This window comes from Mustela erminea, chromosome 16 (genome assembly GCF_009829155.1).
Source record: "Mustela erminea isolate mMusErm1 chromosome 16, mMusErm1.Pri, whole genome shotgun sequence".
Lineage (NCBI taxonomy): Eukaryota > Metazoa > Chordata > Mammalia > Carnivora > Mustelidae > Mustela > Mustela erminea.
This window is the reverse complement of record NC_045629.1, coordinates 74,635,896-74,662,098: the sequence shown is the minus strand read 5'-3', so window position 1 is coordinate 74,662,098 and position 26,203 is coordinate 74,635,896. Positions and strand designations below refer to the sequence as shown.

General features: G+C 46.0%; 1 protein-coding gene across 3 annotated transcripts in view; it reads left to right on the top strand.

Annotated features, from left to right (window-relative positions):
• The window catches only part of ADCY8 (adenylate cyclase 8), a 226,567-nt gene extending 201,964 nt beyond the window's left edge, over positions 1-24,603 (top strand). For all 3 annotated transcript variants that reach the window (XM_032316633.1, XM_032316632.1, XM_032316631.1), the window contains 5 exons: positions 3,346-3,504; positions 11,320-11,466; positions 19,586-19,678; positions 21,150-21,264; positions 24,106-24,603. In XM_032316633.1, coding sequence (XP_032172524.1) covers positions 3,346-3,504; positions 11,320-11,466; positions 19,586-19,678; positions 21,150-21,264; positions 24,106-24,593 — 1,002 coding nt within the window. In that variant the 3' untranslated portion in view covers positions 24,594-24,603. The remainder of the gene's footprint in view (positions 1-3,345; positions 3,505-11,319; positions 11,467-19,585; positions 19,679-21,149; positions 21,265-24,105) is intronic.
• The last annotated feature ends 1,600 nt before the right edge of the window (positions 24,604-26,203 follow it).

Genomic DNA, 26,203 nt, shown 5'->3' with positions numbered 1-26,203 from the left:
TATTCATTAATTTTATAGGTGGTAATAGCTTGATTCTATCCATAGTCCGTAAGTCATTAGCCAGAATACAGTTTGGAGAAGAGCTTACTCCTCCAGGTACAGCTCATAAGGCAAAGGCAGGATAAATGCTTAATTATTTCCCTGTAACTGCATTCCCTGTAAGTTTCCCAGTCAGTCTGTCCCCAAGCACCATCCAGAGATGATCAATGCAGTCGTGTGTCTTAAGTGTCATTGTGAACTGATGCATGCTACCAGAGTCCCTGTGTTTCAATCCATTGCAATCACTATCCTTATTAAAGCTTGATTTGTCACATCTTTGACACATGGGAGCCTGTTCACACAACCCCCATCATCTCTGGGGATGTTCTTACTTTCTGATGTGAAAAAAAAATGGTCCAGGATCGTACGTTTCCTGCCCTAAACTTCAGCCATCTCTGCAAAGAGTGTGAGGTCATTTTAGTAAGAATTGATGTTTTGAAACCACAATCTAGATGCTGGGAGTGTCAGCTACTACTAGATTTTCATTATTTCTAGGCTTTTTTTTTTTTTATCAGTGGGCCAAGGTAGGAAATATGTACATACCATGAGTTCATAGTGGTACTTATTGACTTTTGGCTTAGATCCATCATTAGATATGCATGTCCTTTTTCCCTTCCCAGAAATACCAGGTCTCAGTGACACCAATCCAATTACCTATTAGCTTCATCCTGTAATTCACTTCCAGGAGTCTAAGAGTAATGATAGACACTACCACCAACAATACAATTGCTGTAAATGGTTTTGAGATTCTTTCTGAGTTCTTTTTATCCTCAGAATATTTCCTTCTACAAATGGGTCATCAAATTATTATGTTAAAGACATTTGGAATATTTCCCCTTGGTGTGGTAATATGTATAGATTCATCTGTTTGTCTTCTGTCTGTTTTCTTACCGAGTTTTTTTTTTTTTAACATCTGTTTAGCTTTGTACTTAAGAAAAATGTTTCCACAATTCAACAGCCAAGTTTATAAAACAAGATTTAATTTTAAAACTTTAAATTCTATCCTTATTTCTCCACTCTACTCCCTCCCTTCCTCGTCTCTTCGGTAATGAGTTTTTATGTTTGACCTTTTATTCTTCTATTTTTCAATAAGTAAAGAAAATATATACATGTGGACAGAGAGAGAAGTCAATGCCCCCATTTCTATTTTTTAATTATTTATTTAAATTCAATTTCATTAACATAGAGTGTGTCATTAGTTTCGGGGGTAGAATTTAGAGACACATCAGTTGTATGTAACACCCGGTGCTCGTTACATCATTCTTCAGGCCCATGCCCCAGTTACCTCATCCCCCTGACCCACCTCCCCCCCAGCAACCCTCAGTTTATTTCCTGTAGTCTAGCATCTCTTAAAGTTTGCCTCTCTATATATTTTCATCTTATTTTATTTTTCCTTCCCCTCCCATACTTCCATCTGACTTGTTTCTCAGAATCCACCTATGAATGAAATCATACGGTATTTTTCTTTCTCTGACTGACTTCTGTTACTTAGCATAATCCCCTCCAGTTCCATCCATGACATACACAATCCTTTTGTAGATCAAAGGTGGAATATTCTACATGCTTTTCTCTACCTTGGGGACTAGTTCATTAAAGTATAGAGAAATCGTTTTCCTTTCTTTTTTTCTTCCTCGTAGTCATATACAATAGTTTCTTCAGCCAACAAAATGAACACCTGGGTTGTTTCCAGCTTTTGCTATTACAAATTCTGCTGAAGGGGTAATCTTGTGCCTCTGTCTTTCCATATTTTTACCACCCCCTGAGACTTTCATGTAAGACAAAGGAAAGAAACTAGCTGAATGTTTTAAATCCTTGAATTCAAGGCATCGCATCATATGTTTGGCCGCACAACATATTGTCCATTTCAATAGTTAAAAAGACTTGGAAATAGGGACACCTGAGTGGTTCAGTCAGTTAAAAATCTGCCTTAGGTTGAGGTCATGATCCCAGAGTCCTGAGATTAAGCCCCGCATCAGGCTCCTTGCTCAGCGGGGAGCATGCTTCTCTCTCTGCCCCACCCCCCCTGCTTGTGCGCTCTCTCTCTCTCTGTCTCTGACAAATAAATGAATAAAATCTTTTTTTAATATTTTATTTATTTATTTCACAGATAGATCACAAGTCAGACAGAGATCACAAGTAGGCAGAGAGGCAGGCAGAGAGAGAGGAGGAAGCAGGCTCCCTGCTGAGCAGAGAGCCCGATGAGGGGCTCGATCCTAGGACCCTGAGATTATGATCTGAGCTGAAGGCAGAGGCTCTAACCCACTGAGCCACCCAGGCATCCCTAAATGAATAAATTCTAAAAAAAAAAAAAAAAAAAGGAGTTGGAAATAATGGTATCCCCAAACTGTGATAAATATGGTTTAGGAGATTCTTTAAAAGGAAGCTGTCTGCTCTCCAGTGCAGGGAAACTAAGACGTGGGGAAGCTAACAATGTATGTTGAGGACCTACTGTGGGCCACGTGCCCTCTCTATAACCCCCTAAATAATTCTCCTTCCAGTCCCACATGCTCATGGGTGTTCATCCCAGTTGTAGAGATAAAGAATCTGTGATGAAGTCATGAGTCCAGTTTACAACGTTTGAATGGGGGACCAGGACCCTAAGCCACATCTGTCTCTCAACTTAGAATCCATGATGCTCTCATTCACTTCTTTTTCTTGCCTCGTGATGAAGAGCTCAGACTCAGGAGTTCGTTCCAGCCCTGGCTTCCCCACTCACGAGTGTGCGATTTTGGTCAAGTCACTCAACCCTGCTCGCTTTGATTCTCTCATCTATAAGATAAGGGTTGATAATGATACCTCCCCATCAGGGCTGTTGTGTGATGAAGGGAATGAATGGATGTTTATTGTTTCGAATAGACAATAAATGTTGCTGGTATGTAGCAACCACCATCTACATGTTGGCCGGCCTTATTATCAGAATTTACTTGTGGAGTCCACACATACTGATGGAGCACCTCCCATGTGCCTGCCATGGTGCTCCATGGTAAGGAGATCATTGAGCAGATGAAGGGACTCCTGAACTCACAGCACCTATAATCTAGTAGATGACAGTGTCATCCCCAGAGAGTCACACAATCACAAAATCATAGGTGTCTTAATGGTAGGAAGGGAAGGTCCACAGCCCAGTGGAGTCGAATCACCCTCCAATCTCTTGGCATTGGGCAAAAATCCCCCAGCATGTTCAGCTGAGGCTCTGTTTTGTTTGTGAAGGGTTCCACAGAAGCATTCTCCCCCTCCCACCCTGTGTGCCTGAGCCTGTATCCCGGGAGCTCACCATTCCTTCTCTTTCTCTCCCACACACAACAGCTAGAGTACACAGCCCGCCTTGACTTCCTTTGGCGAGTACAGGCCAAAGAGGAGATCAATGAGATGAAGGAGCTAAGGGAACACAATGAGAACATGCTCCGGAACATTCTACCCAGCCACGTGGCCCGCCACTTCCTGGAGAAAGACAGAGACAATGAGGTGAGCCCGGGCTTGTCCAGCTGGGAGGAACAGTGGTGGTGGGAGGGGTGCAGTTGGACACACTGGTCCCGAGCTCTGGGAGAATCCCCCTGCCCTTGCATGAGCCCTGGAGAATGAAGACCATGCTACCCAAGAGTGCCAGGCCACCCAGACTGCCTAGCACCATGAAGTCTATGCAGGACTTCTCCAGCCTCGGGTACCTCATCTGTAAGATGGACTTCATGCGAGCTCCATCATGAGAATGGATTGAAATTTGAGTTTTACATGCATTTATTCATGCCTTTATGTGCTTCCATGGAGTCAGCTCTCCAGTGTCTTCTCACTCTGTGGGTAAGATGTTACCATTGACGTTATCTGCTGATCGGCTGAAGACGTCTGGGTTTGTGAACCTTGCCTGAGGGTAGAACTAGGAGAAGTCCCCTCCCCCCAGGGTCCATTTCCCACCCAAGCCACCACAGCAAGATCAGTGGAAGAGAAGTAAAGGCAATGAATAAGCTGCTGCTTGAATGATCTTGATGCACTAGGACCCTGGAGGTGTCCTGGATGCACATCCAAGCACTGCCCACCCTCCTCGACAGATGGAGGTTCTCTGGAATCAGCTTCAGGCCTGCTTTTCTCAAGGCTCCCTAAGATCAGGGCTTTGTTGCAAAAACTTCTTGACGAATCAAAGAAATCAAAGAGACTATTGCTGTGCACTCACCATGACCACCAAAAGGAGCAGGTGAAACCCTGGAGGCCTCAGAGGAAAAGCCAGAAGAGAAATGAAAAGAAAGCTGCTTTTCAATTAGAACACCCAAACAATGCGATATCTGGGACCAGGGGGAAGAGCAAGCATCTACTGGCTTTATCCTGAAAGGAAGGAAACCATCCAGAGATGCTGAGGTCACCAGCTGTGATCTAGGCCGAACCTCCACTGAGCAAAATAAATGACAGGTTCAGCCTTAATCAGAGAAGACATGTTCAATCCAATGTCTTGTCATGCTTACTTGGGGTTTTATTTTTTTATTAACACATAACGTGTGGTTTCAGGGGCACAGATCTGAGATTCATATTTCAGGTTTTAAATACTTAAATAGTTCACAGTTGACCAGGCTTAACCACAAAGTTTTGACATAGCCTAGAGAATGCTCACCCTGTAAATAACCATTACAGAACACCTGCTGCATTCCCGGTACTGAGATAGGCCATTGAAGTAAATATCTTTCATTCTAGCTACAGTTTTAAGAGGAGAGTTCATCACCCCATATTATTGACGAGGACTCAGAGCCCCAGAGAGGGCCGTGACATGCCTCCCTGTATGTAAGCGATGTTGTGAGTCAAATCCAGCCACGAGGATTCCTTGCCTCTGTGCTGCACTGTCCCAGCCATGCCTCTGGGGGTTGGCAAGATCAGTGTGTACGTGTGTGTGTGTGTGTGTGAGAGAGAGAGAGAGACAGACAGACAGACAGACAGAGTAACATGAGAAGGGGTGACACAGGCAGAGGTAGGAATGCTATAACCTGCAGGAACTCCCAACATCCTGTTTTGTTCTTGTGAGAGGCCTCCTTAGCTCCACTTCTTGCTACAAATCAGAGCCACGATATGAACCGCTGCAAGGCTCAGGTCTGGACATTGTGAGTTTGCAGCCACAGCACTGCTCACAGGTAAGCATGATTGTCCCCATTTGTAGAAGAAAGTGGGGCTCCGAGAAGTGAGAACACAGAGGTGGTGAGTACTGAGCTTGAATTCACACCCACGTTTGTGCAACTGAAGAGCTAAGTCTCGCGTTTTGTCCCATGTTGCTGTTAGGGCATGAGTGGGAGAAAAGGGGCAGCAGTGACAAACACTGACTCAAACCATCTGAACACAGGGTCATGGACAGAGCCTTGCCCCCTGGGACACACTGTCCGGTTGGTTCTGGCTATGTCCCCCCACAAAGGTTCTGGCAGCTTCTGCTACTCTGATGGACTTTTGGTTTAGATTAGTGCTCACCAACCCAGGGCAGGGACTTTCTCACGGATGAGGCCCCTGGACTGGGTCATCAGTGTTGAGTAGGTTATTGCTGAGTCCCAGGAAGCCCACTTGCCCTTTGTGGCTTTTCGAAGATCTGCAGAATGAACACTAATGAGGGCAGGTGTCCTGGGTGCCGCAAAGTGCATACAGCACACATTCCCTCTCTGTCACTCACCAGCTGTGTGACCTAGGGTAACTCACCCAACCTCTCTGAATCCATTTTTTTTTCATCAGATTCGTGAGGAAATAATTCCTCATGAATTCAGTGTGAGACTCTTGCTGAATTTAATGTGAGAACTCAATTGAAAAAGAACATATTAAGGGCCCAGCACAGCCTGGTGCAGTGGGTTCAGTATAGAAAGGCTGTGTGGTTTTCTCAAAAGCCTGATGCCCTTGATTCAATCCCATCTCCTCTTCCTACTACGGGAACTGAGCAAGGGATGAATCCCTCTGGACCTCACTTTCCTCACCTACAAAGTAACAGTCTTTTGCAACTTGGTCCAATTGCTACAATGTTTCCATGAGTAATTATGCATAAAGCATCTAAATGGTGCTTGGCCCATTTTAGGAGCACACTGAGTTGTTCCTATTGTTTTTGATAAAGGTGAGCCATGATTATCTTTTTGTTCCTTTGCAATCCCAATCCCCCACTCACTGTCTCATACACTCAGTCACTCATTCACTCAGCATGTATTTATTGAGGGAAACCGTGTACCGGGTGTTGTTCTAGATCCTGGGGATCAAACATTGAACAAAGAAGAAGAAAACTCCTTGCCAATATGGAGCATGCATTTTCATGGACAGATAGACATGAATGTGAATAAATATACAGGATAGTGCCCAGTAGTGATTAGTCCTTGGTGGACAGAAGAAGCTGAGTAAGAAAACAGAGTAGGTGAAGGAGGTGGGGTTGACACTGGAGGGTCTCTCCAAGGCAGTGATGTTCTCACAGAAACCTGAGGCTACTAATAAAGTCAACCAGCCTCAGACATTGTTCCTCCCTTGCAGCGAGGTGGCTTAACTCAGTATAAGAAACCGAGGACCTGGAACCAGACAGGCCTGCGTGCCCTGAGCCAAGAACCGACTGAGTCTTCATCCTGATATCTGGGCAGAACAGGGACTGTGCATATGCTCAAAATCCTCTATGAAGCCCAGACCAGAGGATGATAGAACAATAATAGCTTTTCTATATTCATCAATCCCTCCCCAGTTTACAGTGCTCTCATGTTCTTTGAGCCCAAAATAGCAAGAAACAGATGGCATACCCAAAGTGGTTGACTGGGGAGTGTTGAACAATGGGATTGTCTTTAAAGGTGTAGGCAGGTGGCTGGCACTCTTCCATGCCCCCTCCAACCCCTCACCTCCTTTGTGTGCACACAAATTCCACTTTTCTTATTAACTAGCTGTGTGACCTAGGGCAGCTTACCCAGCCTCTCTGAGTTCCTCATCTGATTCACAGCAAATAATACAGACCTTGCTGAGTCGATGTGGGAATTAAATCAGGGGAGAACACATGAAGTGCTCAATGCAGCCCAGTGCAAGGTGAGTTCAGTATAGATAGGCCATCTGATTCACTTGAAAGGCCACTGCCCTAGATTTTGTTCCTTATAGCCACTTTCTTCACCAGTTAGCATCGGACAAAAGAGGACTGAGACTCCTCCCACCCCACTCCAATAGGATGCAGCAGAGTCGAGATCTGAACTCAGGTCCTAGGTCTTGAAATTTATGCTCCAGGAACCCCAACACCGCATGTCAAGTCAACCATCCATTCAGAAGGACTTACCAGATCCAGTTTCCAGTCCCAGTGATATTTATTCATAGGCATTACCCTGAGTATGAGTATTGTTATTGGGGTGGTGGTTGCGGCCCTGGTGTCTGCTTATTGACATTAATAGCAGCAGTGGCAGCATGGCTCTGGAGTCAGACGGCGGATGAATTCCACCTCTGTCTCTTAACCGGGGGTCTTGGGTAAATTACCTACGGCTATGTGCCTCAGTTTCCCTTCAAGTACACACCAGGGTCTTAACTATATCTAAGTCCTGGGCTTGTGAGCACTCAACACGGTGATGTATGTGCAGCCTTCTGTGTAAGGCTTGTCACACAGGAAGCTCCCCATAGATGTAGCTGACATTATTAGCATTGTTTGTGTTATATAAGCAATCAGAACATTCTGATTGTTGGCAGAAGCTGAGAAAGAAAAACCAAGAGGAGGCTGGGAGAAGCTAGGATTTGTGAGAAGATGCAGGCAGATAAATGATTGATGAGAAACCCCTGGAGACCCGCCTTTATATCCCAGTGGCATTTATAGATCACCAGGCAGAAGTGGGAGGCAAGCTGGCCCACTGGGTCATTACAGACTGGATTTCAGAAGGCGCTGGTAGGGTTTTCTATTTTCTCTCTGTTTTAAACAGAAAATAGAAATAATGAGTGTTATGGGCTGAACTGTGTCTCCCCCGATTCATATGTCGAAGTCCTAACCCCCAGTACCTATGAATGCAACTGTATTTAGAGATGGGATTTTTAAAGAGGTAATTACATTCCAATGAGGCCATTAGGGCACGGCCCTAATCCACTCTGACTGTGTCTTTGTAAAAGGAGATTAGGACACACAAGCAGAGGGGAGATCATGTGAGGACATGGGAAGAAGATGGCATCTCCAGGTTAAGGAGAGAGCCCGCAGGAAAAAACAGCTCTGCTGACCCTTGATCTTAGACTTTGTAGCACCTAGAACAGTGGGAGAATCAATTTCTGGGTTTAAGCCACCCAGTCTGTGGCACTTTGTGATGGTAGCCTGAACAAATTAACACAATATGTAACAAATGGATTTTTTGTGCTCCAAATCACAGCCAGTTGGAGGAGTCAGATACAACAGAGAGTAAGTCTCCTTCTGGGGTATCACTCCTTCTGGGGTATCACTCCACTGCTCAAGGCCAAGGTGAATGGACACCCCTTAGAAAGCCAGGTGCCATGGCTCAGCTCCTTAGCCACAATCTGCTCTCCTCACACCCTGCCCAGCCCAACTCCGTGCAGCGAGTCACCACCAGCCTGTGCTCTTTTGGACAAGGACTCATGAAAGTATTCACTCAGATTCATCCACACTTGAAGCCCAAGACTGATTTATCTTGAATCAGGGACACCATCTTTCTCAGACCAAGGGCATGAAAGCCAGAGAAAAAGAGCCCAAGTGTGCAGAGTGAGGAGGGTCCTTGAGGTCTTCCAACCCCAGCTCTTCCACTGCTAATGGTATGCTCTAGAACAAAACAATAGTTTAACTCCTCAATATCTCTCTCTCTCTCTCTCTCTCATTTTCCTTATCTGTAAAGTGGCAATAAGAATCAGTGCCTATTTCACAGGATCATTGCAAGAATTAAATCATTGAATTCATATGAAAGCACTTGGTTAACTTTATTGTTTCCTGCAAAGACCAGGGAGGCATTAATTTCAACAGGTTAGAGCATTTACCAGATGCAAGAGACAGCACGCCTGATAGTGCAGGCCTCCAGAAAATATGAACTGGGTGATTAGAGGGCACTATGATGAATGGCATGGGGTCTTTGCCTCACAGAATTCACACTAAATGAAGAGGCAGACGGTAGGAATCAAAGCATTCAAGTGTGAGGTGTGTGTGTGTGTGTGTGTGTGTGTGCGCACTTCCAAAAGCAGACCTTGAGACAAGGATTTGAGTGAAAGGAGTGAAAGGAGGTGGTTCCAGGAAGCCGGGACAGGCAGGACAGTGAGAAGCAGGAGAAGGGCTAAATGCGGCACTATCAGACATGGTTCCTCTGTGGGCGACTGCAGCTCAATCCCACTGGGAATTCAGGGACAAGTCAAAAGCATACCTCACAGCTGCCTGGCCCAAGGAGTGAAGGAGCGGAGGACCACAAGACAATTGCCATCAGTCAGTGGTTGAGAGCAGCTCCCCAGGGACATTAACTTCCTGGAGCGGTGAGCCCGCGGCTCGCGGGGGCAGAGTGCCCTCTAGTGGTCAGAGAAAAGCTCCATGCAAAGCTACGCAAGAGCCCACAGCTGGACTTGGGGGATAGAAACCATCAGTCAGGAAACCTGCAGGATCTACTATGGTGAGTACATGGGAGTACAGTGCTTCGCTGTTTCTGGAACATGAGGTCCGATGCAGGGAATCACAGGCAATGAGGCTGAAGAGAAAGGTGGAGGCTAGGGCATGGTGTTTGAGCTTCATCCTGAGGGCAGTTGTGGGCCACTGGCAGGTTTTAAGAATGGGAGGAGGCATGGTCAATATTCTTTTTTTTTTTTTTTCAATTAATTTTTTATTTTTTATAAACATATATTTTTATCCCCAGGGGTACAGAATATTCTGTCTTTAAACGATTACTGTGGCCACCATGGGAAACATGCTTTGGGATGGGACAAGACAAGTCAAGGAACCCAGTGTGGGGAGGAAGATGGGTAGTCATTGGGCAGGAGGGGCAGAAAAAATATCTGAGACAAAAAGAAAGCCAGCAGAAGGTGGCAATCTACTAAATCTGGACATGATGGAGAAGAAGGTGTCAAGGCATCTCTGCGCATCTCTAACCTTGATGACTCAGAGACACTGGTGCCACCCACCGAGAGCATGAGGGGACAGGTTTAGGCGGAGAGGAGAAGCATTTGGGTGTGGCATTTATAGCTTGAGGAGTATGAAGACAACCCAGCTTGGGGCCCAGCAGCTGGAATCCCAAGAGTGGGAGCTGACTTGAAGACAGGAGTTCAGAGGCTGCCCCACCTGAATGTCGGAGAAAGGTTAAGAGTAAACGAGATGGCCCGGGTAAGTGTGTGAACTCTGGACCTGGCTGTGGGTCAAGGACAGAACCACAGCCATCATCAACATTTCAGATGGAAGGTAAGCCCCAAAAAGGCATCTCTGAAGGAGCCAGACATAAGGAACACATAGGCGGCATCACTGAAACAAGGAAAAAGTCAAGAGACTCGTGGTCTTGGGAGGGATGACCCCACTGGCCTGCACAGAAGGCATGAAACGATACCCATGTGGTGATTTTTTTTCCACTTTGGCTGGCAGTTTAACCCACTCCAGAGTCATTTCATCTCAGCCTGACATGTGAGTGAACATCGCCAGGGTGGGGAGAGGCAATGGAGGGAACTCGCTTGGGAAGTTTGCACAAAGAGAAGAAGAGATGGGTGGGTGGCCACAGGGGTGTTCAGGTTCCAGGGCCCATCATAGTATTCCATATGGGGGATATTTGAAGAGGGGAGGGGTGCAGAGGAGAAAGAGGTGGAAGAAGAGAAGGAGTAAAGAAAAAGATGACTGCAGGAGGAAGTTGTTGAAGCAGTTAGAAGCAGGAACTGCCAAGACATCCGGTAGAAGCGTTGACCTTCAGCAGAAGGAGAATGCACTGTCTGCAACGGAAGCAGAAGGAATGAAAATACATATGAACATAGGCACAAGTATGAGTATTGGAACAGAGCTGGGTCACTGCCAAGAGCCCTAGTTTTTGCCACAGAGGTAAGAGATGAGATCATTTCTTGAAAGGAATCGAGTGGGGAGTGAAGTTAGGGACAATGGTGAGGGTTTAGACTCATTGCTAGGAAAACAGAGAAGAAACAGACCAAGGACAAAGGATCTGCAATCAGAACTCATGGCCCAGCCCTGGCTGGAGACCATGAATTGTCAATGGCCCCAGGACATGTGGCTACCGTGTTGACATGACGGTGTCAGAGTCTCATTCTCTGTCCTCTCCGTGGACACCTGTACATGGGTGCAGGTGCACATGCTCATGGGGGAGCGTCACCACAGACCCTCACCGCTGATGACCGTTTCTGGCTCCCTCTGTGTGTCTCCCCATGCAGGAGCTGTATTCTCAATCCTATGATGCCGTCGGGGTGATGTTTGCCTCCATCCCGGGGTTTGCAGACTTTTACTCTCAGACTGAAATGAATAACCAAGGAGTGGAGTGCCTGCGCCTGCTGAATGAAATCATTGCTGACTTCGATGAGGTAAATCAAAGCCTCAGAAACCTATAGTCCCCAGTGGGCATCACTGTTGTCCTAGCATCACGTTTGCTGTGGCAATAGCTTGTACTCACAGGACCACAGGCTGCAGGATGAACACAAACATGTATTAGCTAATTTAAGTATCATGTGAGATAAACACCATTGTTTTTCCATCTGGGGAATCAAGATCAGTAGTCTCAGCGAGGCAGGGCGATCTAACACAATGGAAAACCACCATCAAATGGCAAAACCAGCACTTGATTGGAAGGCACTGCTACACAGACACTGGCATCGCAGACTTGGGACTTATAGGGATATTTCTCCATCTCTTCTAAGTGCCAGAGATAAAACCATCAATTCAAATTTGGTCAAAGACCTAAATACAAGTATGCACATGTTCCAGATAGTGCTTTCTCCTTTTAGGCTCCATGAGTGTAAAGAACACATGACATAGGGGGATATACTTATACTGCACTGTATTTACATGAACAGACTTGGCAGGAGTGATCCTCTGCCACCCCCATCTTCTAGCTTCAAGTAGGGCACCATTGTCTATCCATTTGCCCAGGCCTGAGAACGGAAGTGATTCATCAAGTAAATGCTAAGGAAGAGGCCATGCATAGATGGGATTCGGCAGAGGTCTAGCCTCCTAGCCTGATCCCTGGGGAGCTCAGCAGTATAAGTGACACCACAGGGTTGTTTCACACTGAGGCAAGGGGGCCACGTGTACACCTATGTTTGTCAGCCATTGGCTGTGGGCTGCCCCTTGGTGGAGGAAGTTGCCTCACTTCCCAGACACTTCCAGCAAGAGGGTTCTCAATGGCTCAAGGCAGTTCTCCAAAACAGGGTGCAGCAGTGCATTGTCAGCAGCCAGGCCTCATGGCATTCTTGAGAATGACCCCATGATGGAGATGTGGATGGGGCACGAAGAGCATTAGTGACTCATTCAATGTCCGCTCCCTTGATCCCCATGTTCCATTTAGCTACTGAGTTCTGTGGGTTCCTTCTTGATGGTTCTTTGGTCTGTCTCTTCATCAGCATCAGTACTGCCCTCTTCTTGCTCTTGGCCATCTTACTTCTTTTTTTTTTTTTAATTAAATTTATTTATTTTCAGCATAACAGTATTCATTATTTTTTCACCACACCCAGTGCTCCATGCAATCCGTGCCCTCTATAATACCCACCACCTGGTACCCCAACCTCCCACCCCCCGTGCCTTCAAAACCCTCAGATTGTTTTTCAGAGTCCATAGTCTCTCATGGTTCACCTCCCCTTCCAATTTCCCCCAACTCCCTTCTCCTCTCTAACTCCCCATGTCCTCCATGTTATTTGTTATGCTCCACAAATAAGTGAAACCATATGATAATTGACTCTCTCTGCTTGACTTATTTCACTCAGCATAATCTCTTCCAGTCCCGTCCATGTTGCTACAAAAGTTGGGTATTCATCCTTTCTGATGGAGGCATCATACTCCATAGTGTATATGGACCACATTTTCCTTATCCATCTTACTTCTTCCCTGGACGACTGCAGCATTCTCTAGCTGCCCCTTCCTGCACCTTACCTAAGCCATCACCAAAAGCATGACTATCTCTTCACATCCCTTTGAAACCTCAAGCCCGTCAGTGGCTCTGTTTGTCAGCTCCTCATAGGTCACCTGAGGCTTTGCACTTGCTAAACCTGTACACTGTCTGGCCTTTCCTCCCACTGCATGCCACCTGGCCCCCTTCTCACCAACCAGCTGGTTACAAGCCATTATGCCCACCTGGCTATTCCACACTCTGCTCTTTCTACTCCAAAATTATGCCATCCTTACCATACTCTGTCCTGTTTCCCTCAATATCACAGCCAGCAGAAAACCTAATACTGAACACTCCTTTCAAATATCTTCTCTACTGCTGACACCTCTTCTAATCTCCTTTCTAGCCTTGTAAATGTTGTCACTCCTATTTCCATGAAAAACTTATACTCTGAAACTTTCCATCATGGAGCCTGAAACCCTTCAGTGCACAGATCTGCAGCCCCCACTAGTCCCTAAGTTCTGGGAAAGAAACCCACCTTATTAGTATAGGTGTTTACCATGTGTTGCCACAAATGCAAAGCAATTTCAATAGATAGCATTCAGTTTTTACTTCTCCTTCAACAAAACCCACAAGGTAGGAATTATTAGCTTTCATTTTATAAAGAAGCAACACTGACACCAAGAGAGCCCATGCTTTTGCCACCACTAAGTAGTGCTGCCAACATTTGAACCCAGGTCCACCATACTGTTTTGGTTTTTAACCATTAACTGGCATTCATGGTTCTAGTTCTGTAGTCAAAAAGGCAACAGTGATCATTTTAGTTGTTCTAGGGATGGAAGTGGGAATCAAGATAAATAAGACACGGTCACTCCTGGTTTCCATAGCCTCGCAGTCTAGTGAGGGACGAGACCAGTGAATCACCTTCACTCGCAAAGTCAGCGGTTAAGTGTACTCATACAGAGGCCTTGCATTGTGGAGAGTGGAGGGTGATTCCATGATAATAGTACCTTTATTCCATCTCTTTGTGACAGGCCATACACTCATAAAGGTAGAAATCATACTCTAATGTAACCTGTTAAGTCCTCATGGACTAGCACTGTGCCTAGAACATAGAAGATATTCATAACAGATGCTTACTAAGTATTTGTTAAAGGGATAAATCAATCAATCAATCAATCAATCAATTAATAGGGGACATAAACAAACTGGAAAGTAGCAAGGTGAAGATAAACTAATGTAATCCAAAACATATATTTAAATTTTAAAAATAATAATAAGATAGCTGTATTTTTTTTTAACTGTCTGATGGTTGAGCCATTGGGCAGTTTTGTTTTAAACTCTATAGTCCCTTATCTCCCAAAAGTACTCAAGAGCATGTTTGTAAATTGTAATAAGTAAATATGAACTAAATTTCCTTCTCCGTGCCCCAATTTGTAGACACCTGATGTCTTAGAAAAATAAGACAGTGCCCCTAGTAGCAGAGGTGGATTTTTACAGAGGGAAGTTGGATTGGCTAGGGGAGGGGAAGATTGGTCCTGGAGCTGGGTTTTAGACCAGGAGGAGGAGAGAGGGAGGGACTGGAGGGCAGTGAGAGAAGAGAAGAGGGCAGAGATGAGAGGGAGAATCGAAAAGAGGACGTAGGGAGGGTGTGGAGAAAGGGGAACCCTCTTCCACTGCTAGTGGGAAATGCAAACCGGCACAGCAATTCTGGAAGACAATATGGAGTTTCCACCAAAAGCTAAAAACAGATCTGCCCTACGACACAGCAATTACACTAGTCGGTATTTATCCGAAAGATACAAGCAGAGTGATTCAAAGGGGCACCTGCAACCCGATGTTTATAGTAACAATGTCCACAATAGCCAAACTATGGAAAGAATCCAAATGTCCATTGACTGATGAATATACATACATATATATGTGTATATATATACACACATATATACATATACATATATACACACACATGCACAATGGGATATTACTTTAAAGGATGGACTCTTGCCATTTGCAAGGATATAGATGAAACTTAGCATAATACTAAGTGAAGTATGTCAGAGAACAACAAATACCTTGTGACCATTCATATGTGGAATTTAAAAAACAAAACAGACGAACATAGAGGAAGGGAAGGAAAAATAAAATAAGACCAAATCAGAGAAGGGGACAAATCATAGAGACTGTTCACTCTAGGAAACAAGCAGGTTCCTGGAGGGGAGGTGGGTGGGAGCATTGGTAACGGGGTGAGGAGAATGAAGGAGGCGTGTGATATAATGAGCACTGGGTGTTATATGCAACTAATGAATCACAGTATACATTAATGCAATATATGTTAACTAATTATAATACAGTATTTGTTAACTAATTAAATTTTAAATTTAAAAAATTTTTAAAAGGAAAGAAGGGGAGGAAATGGGAAGAATTAAAAGGGAAGGGGCAGAGGAAGAGGGAAGAGCATGCAGTCAGCAGGCAAGTTCCCTGGCCTGCCAACCCTAAGCACTCAGCTTTCCCCACATGAGTCCTCAGGACACCCAGACATGCCTTCTTCCTTTGTGTCAAGAGAGACCTCCACGTTCTGCCCTGGTGAAGCTGCAGCCAGATGCCCTGGTGCTGACTTTAGTAATGATGCTGCTCTTCTTGCTGATAAAAGTACCACGGGAATCTGAGAGCTTGAGACACTCTTTCTTGGCTCAGAGGAAAGCAGAACATTTCATGGACTGCATGCTCCAGGACTGGGTTTGAAATAACCCCATGCTGGGCCTCCTTGTCCCATGGCCCCTGCTTGTTGAAGGCCAAAGTGTGCTCCCACATCTCAGTGCTCCATGCGGATGAGTGAATTAATTAAAGGGGTTGATTAGAAACCATGTTATGTCCCCAGATGCTTTTAGCTATATGGCAGATACATTTGCTGCAGGGACATTCGTTGAAATAATGAAGCCTCTTGCTGCCTTGTGATTGACTTCTGAGGAGGAGGCAGCTTTGTTTGAGCCTGAAATTGGCCCGTGGCCAAGTCATTCCAAGACAAGAGGAAAGAAGAGCTCCCTTCCCTCTAGGAAGCTGGGGAAAGGCAATTATAAGGAGGCAGAGGGAGGGAGAGGGACAACGGAAGATATGCCAAGATCCCCCAAGATAATATTTTAACAGCCACAGGGCTGCTAAGAGACCAAACCTGCTTGGTTGTGTGCAAGGGCAAATGTCAGACATGATCCCAGGCTAAGGACGTGCAGGCTGCTCCAGCCACTTCCCTTCCTGGGTGTGGTTGGTGGAACCTTCACCAGGGCAGAACAGTGGCTTCACGTTAGCTCAAGAAACAAAAATAATAAACAAAGCATGCTTCATCTGTGAATCAGGCTATAAACACACACACACACACACACACACATGCATATACAGGCACACACCCCAAACCAAATCACAAAAGTACCTGCAGTGTTTCCCTTGTTTCCCAGAAGAATTTCTCTCCAGCTGGAATTTTTCACATTTTCTTAGTTCCAGATTAATTTTGAGAGGATCCCTTAGCAAGTCGTGTGTAGAAAACCCATCTCATCTTCTTTGTCTGACCCACCTGTGGCATGAGCCCCTGAGCATATTATAGGCTTAAAGGGAGACAGAGAGTTGGAAAACCAAAAGTTGTATCTAAACCCCTACCAACATAGGGGAATCAGAGGTTAGAGCTTAGCCCTGGGAGCCAGGGAGGTTTGAGTTTTGAACCTACATCCTCCACCCAGGGCTGGCTTCATGGATGTGTGACCTGTTTGGGGCCCGTAGTGAGAAACAGAACCTGGATATCTTTGAAGGTGAGCTAAGGATTTCCCGAAGGGTTGGGTGTGGGTTATTGTTGGGTCCGTAATCAAAGGAACAAGACTGATACAAAGTGAAGGTCAAGCAAAGCTTTATTTCGCACCAAGCATGGAGAATCAAACTGACTGGTTGGGGCCGTCTCTTACAAAGAGGTGACCCCTCCCAGCCTCACACACTAACTTTTATAGAGGTGGTTGAGCCGGGTTATACACAGGTGGCCAATGAGAGTTCAATACACAGAGAAAACTGCACAGTCATGCTAGGTCAGAAACACACAGAGAAAACTGCACAGTCATGCTAGGTCAGAAACACACAGAGAAAACTGCATAGTCATGCTAGGTCACACACGGGTGGCCAATTGAATTTCAATTTACCTTAGTAGATATATGCGTGCCTCACTGATTGGATGTCTCCACCTGGCCTGACCCACCCTTGTATCTGGGCTTCGCAAGTATGTTCCTCTGGGAGGGGCAGGGTCAATCTAAGCTCACTGTATAAACACAAAATGGCACCCTGGCTAAGTAGGCCCTTACAGTTACGATGTTTTTATCCAGAACAGTTGGAAAAGTGGAGACACCGTTACTCAAGATGGTGGGTGGGTAGAGAACCAAAGGTATCTTTTTGGGAATGGCAGGCTAGTGATGCCTCTGAGGCCGGTGATGGGGATGTCACTGAGCAACTTTGTGTAGAAAGAGTCTGATGGTCAAGGGAAAACACATACATTTAGGAATCTTCAGCAAAGAGATCACAAGGGAGTAAGTTATTTTTTTTAAGGTTTTTTTTTTTTAATTTATGTAATAGAGGGAGAGGGAGAGAGAGAATCTTAATCAGACTCCCCACTGAACATGAGCAAGCAGGACACAGGTCTCGATCCCATGACTCTTAGATCGTGATCTGAGCAGAAATCAAGAGTTGATCACTTAACTGACTGAGCCACCCAGGCACCCCAGGTAAGTTAAAATGGAAAAGAGAAGAGGTATGAGGCCTGAGCCTTGGGGCCACCAATACCATGAGTTAAGGAAAATAAGAAGGAACTAGCAAAGGGGACTGAGGAATTGCCAGTGACATGGAAGAAAAGCCATGAGTGGACAGAAACCATGTGTTTGGGAAAGGTGTCACAGCCCATTGTCAGATCCTGCCAGTGAGCCAAACAGGGTGAGGCCAGTGGTCAGCCAATTGGAAAAGTTGTCCAGACAAGAGTAATGTCACTGTCAAGGGGGGACTCAGGATACCAGTCTAGAGTGGATTTAGAAAAGAACAGGGAAGAAGTTGGAGGCAGTGAGGAGAGACAACTCTTTGAGTATTTTTATAGCAAAAGAAATGTGGTGTCCACCAGGACTTTTCTTAAGATGGGAAAAATAACCACAGCCCTCTTCCTGCTTCTTTGAACCTACTGTGCATTTTCCCCAACCTCCAGCCACCATTTGTGTTGTCCCCTCTTTCCCGACGCTCCTTCCAATCCTTTCCAGGCTCCAGTCTCCCAGCATACAAAACCACGCACACACACTAAAAGACCCTTCCTTCCTCACTCTTAAAAGTGAAGCTAGAGATCTTTTGCTCAGGGAGGCCTCCAGATGTTATCAAAATGCTCCATTCTCCCCGTTCCTACACCGGTATATTTCCACCATGTACTGTACTAGAATTGAACTAGGGCACATTTTGTGCAATTATTTCTTTAACATGTGGTCCCCGCCCCTGCCTGGGCTGTCAGCCCTCTGATGGATGGCTGGGACCTCCCATCTTGTTCATGAGATTTCGCAGAAGCTCAATGGATAGTTGCTGTATTAGTCATTACCGTTGCTATAACAAATCGCCACCAATTTAGTGACTTGAAACAACAGAAATTTATTATGTTACAGTTTAGAAGTCAGAAGTCCAAAATGGATCTCACAGGTTAAATCAAGGTGTCATCGGGGCTGTGTTCCTTCTGGAGCCTCAAGGGAGAATCCATATCATTACAGCTTCTAAAGGCCACCTGCGTTCCTTGCCTTGTGGCTCCTTCCTCCATCTGTAGAGCCGGTAGTCACACCTCTGACTTCTGCTTCTGCCCCCACATTGCTTTCTCTAACTTTCCTCCCTCCTCCTTTCGCTTATAAGGATGCTTGTGATTACTTGGGGCACACCCAGCTAATCTAGGGAATCTCCTTATCTCAGAATCATTAAGTTCATCTCATCTACAAAGTCCTTTCTGCCATGAAAGGTAACATATCCTCAGGTTCCAAGGATTAGGACATGGACATCTGTTGAGGGGAGTAGAATGGGAAACCACAGGAGGGTTTTGCATGGACCGGGGACATGATCTGACTTGCTATGAATGGGATCACTCGGGCTGCTGGCATGGGAGTGTGGGGGGGAGGGAGGGAGCAGGTAGGTCATGGTGGTACAACAACCAGGTATAAGCCAACAATGGCTCAGACCAGTATGCTGACAAGTGTTAAGATTCCAAATACATGTTGAAGGTATAGCCAAAAAGATTTGTTGGTGGATCGGGGAACATTTGTGATTTCTTTTTTGAACCAATAAAATAACCACATATTTTGAAGATTCACTGAAACAGATCTACTCCTTAAAGAGTATCTGGGCACACCCATCATGACACCTGGCACTTAGCAGGTGCTCAGTAAACATATGTTGACTGCCTTAAGGCATGCTTCTCAGAGAGAAAATTAGCTGTCTCAAGGATGATAACCAGACACAGGTAGTCCTCATTGTGAGCCAGGGGCCTGTTTCAGGAAAGTACCCGCATCTTCTGGAAGAATAAACACCAGGACTAACATCATTGCCTGGATCTATTTTAGCTCCTCGGTGAAGACCGGTTCCAAGACATTGAAAAGATTAAGACCATTGGCAGCACCTACATGGCTGTGTCAGGCCTATCCCCCGAAAAACAGGTAAAGAAGCTCCTTGCTCTCAGCCACACTGCATGGCAGATGCTTCACTATGGTCATGCCGGTGAAGGCAGTGAGGCCACCATCACCAGCCTGCATGCGGGCTGGTGGGGAGAGACTCTGATGAACGGGATATTCTAGTTGTGTGACGTACATTTGTTCCCACGGGCAGTGGGGTCTACTGGATGAAACAATGCTTCTTTATGACTGAGAAACCTCTAGGCTCCATTCTGAGCCTTGTTGTTGACTTGATGAACAAAATCAGGGCCACGAAATTACCCTGGGTATGAGTTAGTCATGGGTATTACCAAACCACTGATGCCAGCCTGTTTTCTTATTCTTACGGTATGTAAGAATATTAGTAATATCTCCCACTCTGTTGAGGGCTGACTATGGGCCAGGCACCAGTGTCAAGTAGGAACACTAGTATCTACCTTCCAACCTTAGTAGATGAGACCTGAGACTGTATCATGCTCCCATGCAAAAGCCTACATGGATAGTAGTCTACGTTACTAGGAAGAAGGATTCCTCATTTCTTCTTCTCATCCTTCCTTCGCTTGCTTTCCAACTAAAAACCTAGAAGCATTCCATGAGCACTTACCTGGGAAGACACACACACTAGTCACTGGATGCACATGTGTGGAGCTGTATAGCAGGGTCCACAAAGTACAGTCTGCATGCCAGATCTGACCCACCATTTGTTTTTGTCAATAAAACTTTATTGAAGCACAGCATACCCATATATACATAGTGTTTATCTTTGGCTCCTTTGAAGCTAAAATGGCGGCGTTGAGCAACCATGACAAAGCCTAAAATATTACTACCTGGCCCACCACAGAAATTATTTGATCTGCTTTGCTCTGCTCTGCTCTGCTCTGCTCTGGAGGAGCACAAAGTGCTTTCAAATATGCAATCTCATGCAATCCCTGGGAAGCAGTCAGGGCACGTGTGCAAATCCCCATTTTATAGATGAGGAGATTGAGGTTCAGAGAGGCCCTGAAGCTTACTCTCATCTTCCCTCAGGAGTTCTTTGAGCAAAGGTCTATATGAAACATCCCTTAAACAGATGGTGTGAGTGCTTCAAAGGAAATATACAGATTTCCTAGCACTTACACACACACACACACACACACACACACACACACACTCTCTCTCTCTCTCTCTTTCTCTCTCTCTCTCTCTCACATACACACACACACCTGTAAGTGTACTCAGGAATGCATGGCATGTTAACCCAACAAGTGTAGAGGTGGGGAAAGGAGTATGATGAGCCATGCATATTATTCTCGCTTCAGCAAATCTCCCGTCATCCTGCGTCTCGGGGATGCTGCTGACTCGAGTGTACAGAGGCTCACATACCTCGTTATCTCCATCTCAGGGGCACACAGATGGGTTAGGACATAGGACAGGCCCCTGCTACAGAAAGATTCATGTTTGCCACAGCGAATGAATTCTTCTCTCCCCTCTGCTCCAGCAATGTGAAGACAAGTGGGGACATTTGTGCGCCCTGGCTGACTTCTCCCTCGCCCTGACTGAGAGCATACAGGAGATCAACAAACATTCCTTCAACAATTTCGAACTCCGGATTGGTGAGTAGCCACTGGAGGTGTGGTGAGTGGGATCCCGTAAAGCTGGCTGGCCTGGCTCCATCAGAACCTCCCATGCCCTGGGCCATGGGTAGCTTTCTCCTGCAAAATGCAGCAGACTCGATGTGACCTTGCCAAGGACAAGGACAGCATCAGCTCAGGCCAGGCTGGCCTTCTTGTCACTCACGGTGCCAGAAGCCAGGGAACAATGCTGGCCTGTGTGCAGAAATACACAGCAAACACTACAAGTTACCTTTCCTCCAAGTTACTTGTGCAGTACACTACCCACACAAGACCCTGCTGAGGGAGAGAGATGAGTCATCTGTCCTTTCATTATGACTTCATGTCATCTGATGGTGTTGGTCAGTGTGCTGCTCCCCAGTTCTTCTGGATAATGCCCTAAAACAAAAGCAGGATTTGACTCCTAAGTCTGTCAGATGCTGTATTGCTCAGGGACAGACAGAAAACCTTTCAGCTCTTCCCATGGTCACACAGCTCACACTTCCTTGAGCTTAGAGACATCCAGGAGTAATGCAACAGTGCAATGGAAATCATAGCAATGTGACTAAGGGCCCTTTATGATGTATATAACTCATCAATGTCTTGAGCATCCCTGCTGATTCTAGAAGGCCTCCTCCAGCAGCACAGTGTAAACACCCCTGCTCTAGTCCATATCCTCATTTCATAGTGGGTCAATTCAGGCCCGGAGAAGGAGAGTAATAGCTTATGATCACACAGCCAAATGGCCACTCGGGAAAGGGCTCCAAGACGTCCGGACAGATCAATGACATTCTGGCTGCCAGGCTCCAGGCGAACACAGCCTTTGCTGTAGTGTTCAGATTTTAGATGTCCTCTGGCCAGCATACCATCGACTGACTTAGCTTTCCCTGAGTAGCTTTCAAGAAACAAGGGTCAAGAAATGCCAATATCTGACTTGTCAGAGCAACCAAATGCCACGTACCTTTGTTCACCAAAATAAAAAGAAGTTCTGTTTTATGTTTTGGATCTATGGCTGGAATGCTCAGGGCTTGTTCCCACATGTTCCATCGACCCTACGTGTCCTTTCTGAAATCATTGACTACACACTTGAACAAGGACTAAAAAAGCAGAACATCAACCTTGAACAAAGCAGGAGATGTCGCTGGGGTCAGGGCTGACTCTTGGTGTGAAATTCAGAGTTCTGGCATCGTTCAGGGGTTAGAAGATCATTTTCCTAGCTTCCCTGGGCATCTCAGTTTGTGTTTGGGGTCCACTGAGACTGGTTCTACAACATTGGGCAAGCCATTCGAACCCTCTGAATGTCAGTTTCCTCGTGTGAAAGCTGGGCATGATATTATTTACCCCCACCCATCACCCCCCCACATAGTAGTAACGTGGAATCAGACAGGGTAATGCCTGTAACGTGGTCTGCAAATCATAGAAAGATCTCCATCACTGTAGTTCCCATGTGGTCCAAAAGGTCTGCATCCCCAATTTCTTAGTCACTTCTATCTGATTTTGTGTAGGGCAGGGAGGGGTTTTCTCTTCCCTCTGCCTGGAATGATCTAACCCAGATATCTGCATGGCTTCTCCTGTCACTGTCTTCAGATTTCCACTCAGAAAGGCCTTTCCTCACTACCCTTTCCCAGAATGTCCCCTCCCATCTTTCTCCCTCTAACCCAACTGGTTTTTCTTTACAGCCTTTATGATTCATTGATAAATTACTTTTTTGTTTGTTTGTTTCTGTCTCTCCCCATTAGAAGGTAAGCTCCATGAGGGCTAGGGCTATGTCTCTTTTCCTTTCCATCATATCCCCCATGCCTGAAATAGTGTTGGTCCTGAGCAGGTGTCTAGTCAGTTTGGTAGAATACATGAGAAATTCTAAGTCTACTAGCAGGAGACAGACATGCCCACCAACATGATTAGTGAAATGCTATCATTCCTAGAAGAAGCCCATGTTGCATAAAAGAGGAGTCATTGAAACTGTCTTCAAAGACATTTGCCAAATTAACCATGGGATTGGGCAGACATGACAGTCCAAGCCAGGAGATGAGCAGGGACAAAGGCACGGAGGTGCGTTGAAGGCTGGCAGGTGAGTGCAACTCCAGCACTTTGGGGTGGGTACAAGGCAAGGTGAAGGGTGAGAAGGTGAAAGTGAAGGGGAGAGTGGTAGTGAAGGAGCCAGATTCAAGAGGCCCTTGACTGTGATTCCAAGGTGCATGGGCATCATCCTACAGGCCAAAGGAGCCATGGCAGGTGTTGAAGTTGGCTGGAGCTTGGTCAGATGCCCTTCAGCAGTGGTATGGAGGACGGTCTGCAGGAAGACAAGACAGGATATGGGGAAGCCGGTTGGGAGGCTTTTGCCATGAACCAAGGGAACCAAGGGAACCAAAGGAATGAACCAAGGGAATGAACCAAGGGGATGAACCAAGGGGATGAAAGCAGACAGAGAAGGAGAATGCCTACCCAAGCTCTCAGAGCTCTGTAGTAGCAGAGGCTGGAGGACACCCAACATCCTGACTCATGGTCCAGTGCTCTGTCTGTCCCAGCAGCTGAAATAAGTCATTGTCCACATGAGAATAATATCAGTTTCTTCTTGAGTCCTCCTTGGTTGTCAGGCACCATGCTAAGGCCTTACTTCCATAATCTCAATTCATCTTCTACATTGTGGATGGGAAAAGTGAGGTCCACATAGGCTAAAGAATGGACACTGGCCATATATGTAATGAGTGACTGAAGCAGGATCTGGGCCCTACAATGTATCCGCAGGGACAACCCGCTCACTGGTCACTGTCCCAGGCAGGGGTGCAGCCATCTCAGAGATGTCCCTCTTCTCTCATCTCTCATTCCTTTGGTCACCTGCAGGCATCAGCCATGGCTCCGTGGTAGCTGGCGTTATTGGCGCTAAGAAACCACAGTATGACATTTGGGGCAAAACCGTGAACCTGGCAAGTCGAATGGACAGCACAGGTGTCAGTGGCAGGATCCAAGTCCCCGAGGAGACCTATCTCATCCTGAAGGACCAGGGCTTTGCCTTTGACTACCGAGGGGAGATCTATGTGAAGGGCATCAGTGAACAGGAAGGAAAAATCAAAACGTACTTTCTGCTGGGAAGAGTCCAACCCAATCCATTCATCTTGCCCCCGAGAAGACTGCCCGGGCAGTACTCCTTGGCCGCAGTCGTCCTGGGCCTTGTCCAGTCTCTCAACAGGCAAAGGCAGAAGCAGCTGCTCAACGAGAACAACAACACGGGGATTATCAAGGGTCATTACAACCGGCGGACTTTGTTGACACCCAGCGGGCCAGAGCCTGGAGCCCAAGCCGAAGGCACCGACAAGTCTGATTTGCCATGAAAGCATTTTGTTTGTGTTTCTTTTTTTGTATTTCTTTTATATATAAAATAAATATACTAATAAAAAGGTTTAATTTTTTTTAAAACAAGGATGGTTTCATTAGTCTTTGGCTACACTAAACTGAAGATAGGAGTTGAGTTTCTCTTCCATCACAGAACTTTACTGACCACCTCTTATGTACAAGGTTCTTTGGGAACACAGATAAATAGGGCTCAGTCCCTGACATTGAGAGGTTCACAGCTGAGTGTGAAAAGAGGGACTTGTAATTAGACATTTGACACACCTGTCTTTTATTGAGCTCCTGCAGTGTGAAGGGCCCAATGCCCAACTCTTTCCATAATGAATTCATGTATTCCACACAGTACTTTGTACATCCCTTCAACCAGCATATATTGAGCACCTACAATGTTCCTCTGCTTTCCTAAGCTCCAGAGAAATCCTGGCATAAGTCTTACCCTCATAGAGTTAGCATTCAGGGTGGGGATAATGTATCATATTCTTATAATGACCTACCTCCAGGTAGGGGTAGAGACAATAAGGAAAATCTGGTAGAACAGTGGGGAAAAATAATTGGGGGTCAGGGAGACTGTTGAGCTGGAATCCACAAGAAAGACGTTTTCGAGGGCTTCATGTTGAAGATTCACTTTAATCGGTGGGAACGGAGCATCCTGGCAAAAAGTGAAGGAGTCAGAAAGACTCAGAAAGGCCCAGAAGTGGGATCAAGCCCATGAGACCTGTTGGAGAAACAGAGACAAAGTCATGAGTAGGGAAGCAGCTGCAGGCAGGCTATACCCTCTCCTGAGAAGACTACACCCTGTGCTCTTCTCCCCTGACCACTAAGACTCCCAGGAAGGCTTTGGGCAGACAAGAGAGCTCAGAAAATTAAAGGATCTTCCCTAGGTCATGCAGTTAGTTGCCAGACTAGGATCAGAATTCTATCGATCCGTCAACATTTTGCTATCAAAAAAAACTCCCACTTTAGTGGCTAAAACACGGATTTCTCTCATTCACATCCATCACACATTGGACGTGTGGTGGTGGTAGGAGGGGTGCCTCCATGCCATGATTTCAGGACTTAACCTCCTGTTCCCGGGGACGTAGAGCACTCTGCTTGATCCTCGACATCCAGCCAGCTGAAGAGAAGACAGGAAGGCAGGGGCATGGCTCAGAAGGTCCTAGGCGCCCAGCTGGAAGGGGCACATTCTTGCTCTGTCAGGGGAGCTCAGTCACTGGCTCCACTCACTATAGGGGACGTTAGGGAAAGGATTCTTCCTGTGTCTACTATGCAAAGGAAAACGAAATGTAGTGAGACGCATTATCTGTTCCATAAAAATCAACACTTCTCTAAGTCCACCTTTGCAAACCCTGAGCTATTCTGGTAAGTTCTGTGTTGGAAGTAATGGAAGTAGTGGAAGGAAGAGTATGAAATCCCAACCATTCTCTAAACTCTTGACTCTTAACAGGTGGCCACTTAGAAGAAATTTAGCTCAGGGGAAATGCTGTGAAGAAAATACCGACCTGGTGTATCTCAGGTAAGAGCACCGCCCACCCGGGCCCAGTAGAAGAGAGACTATCGTATCCAGAGAAGCCCAAAGCACAGGGGTGGGGAC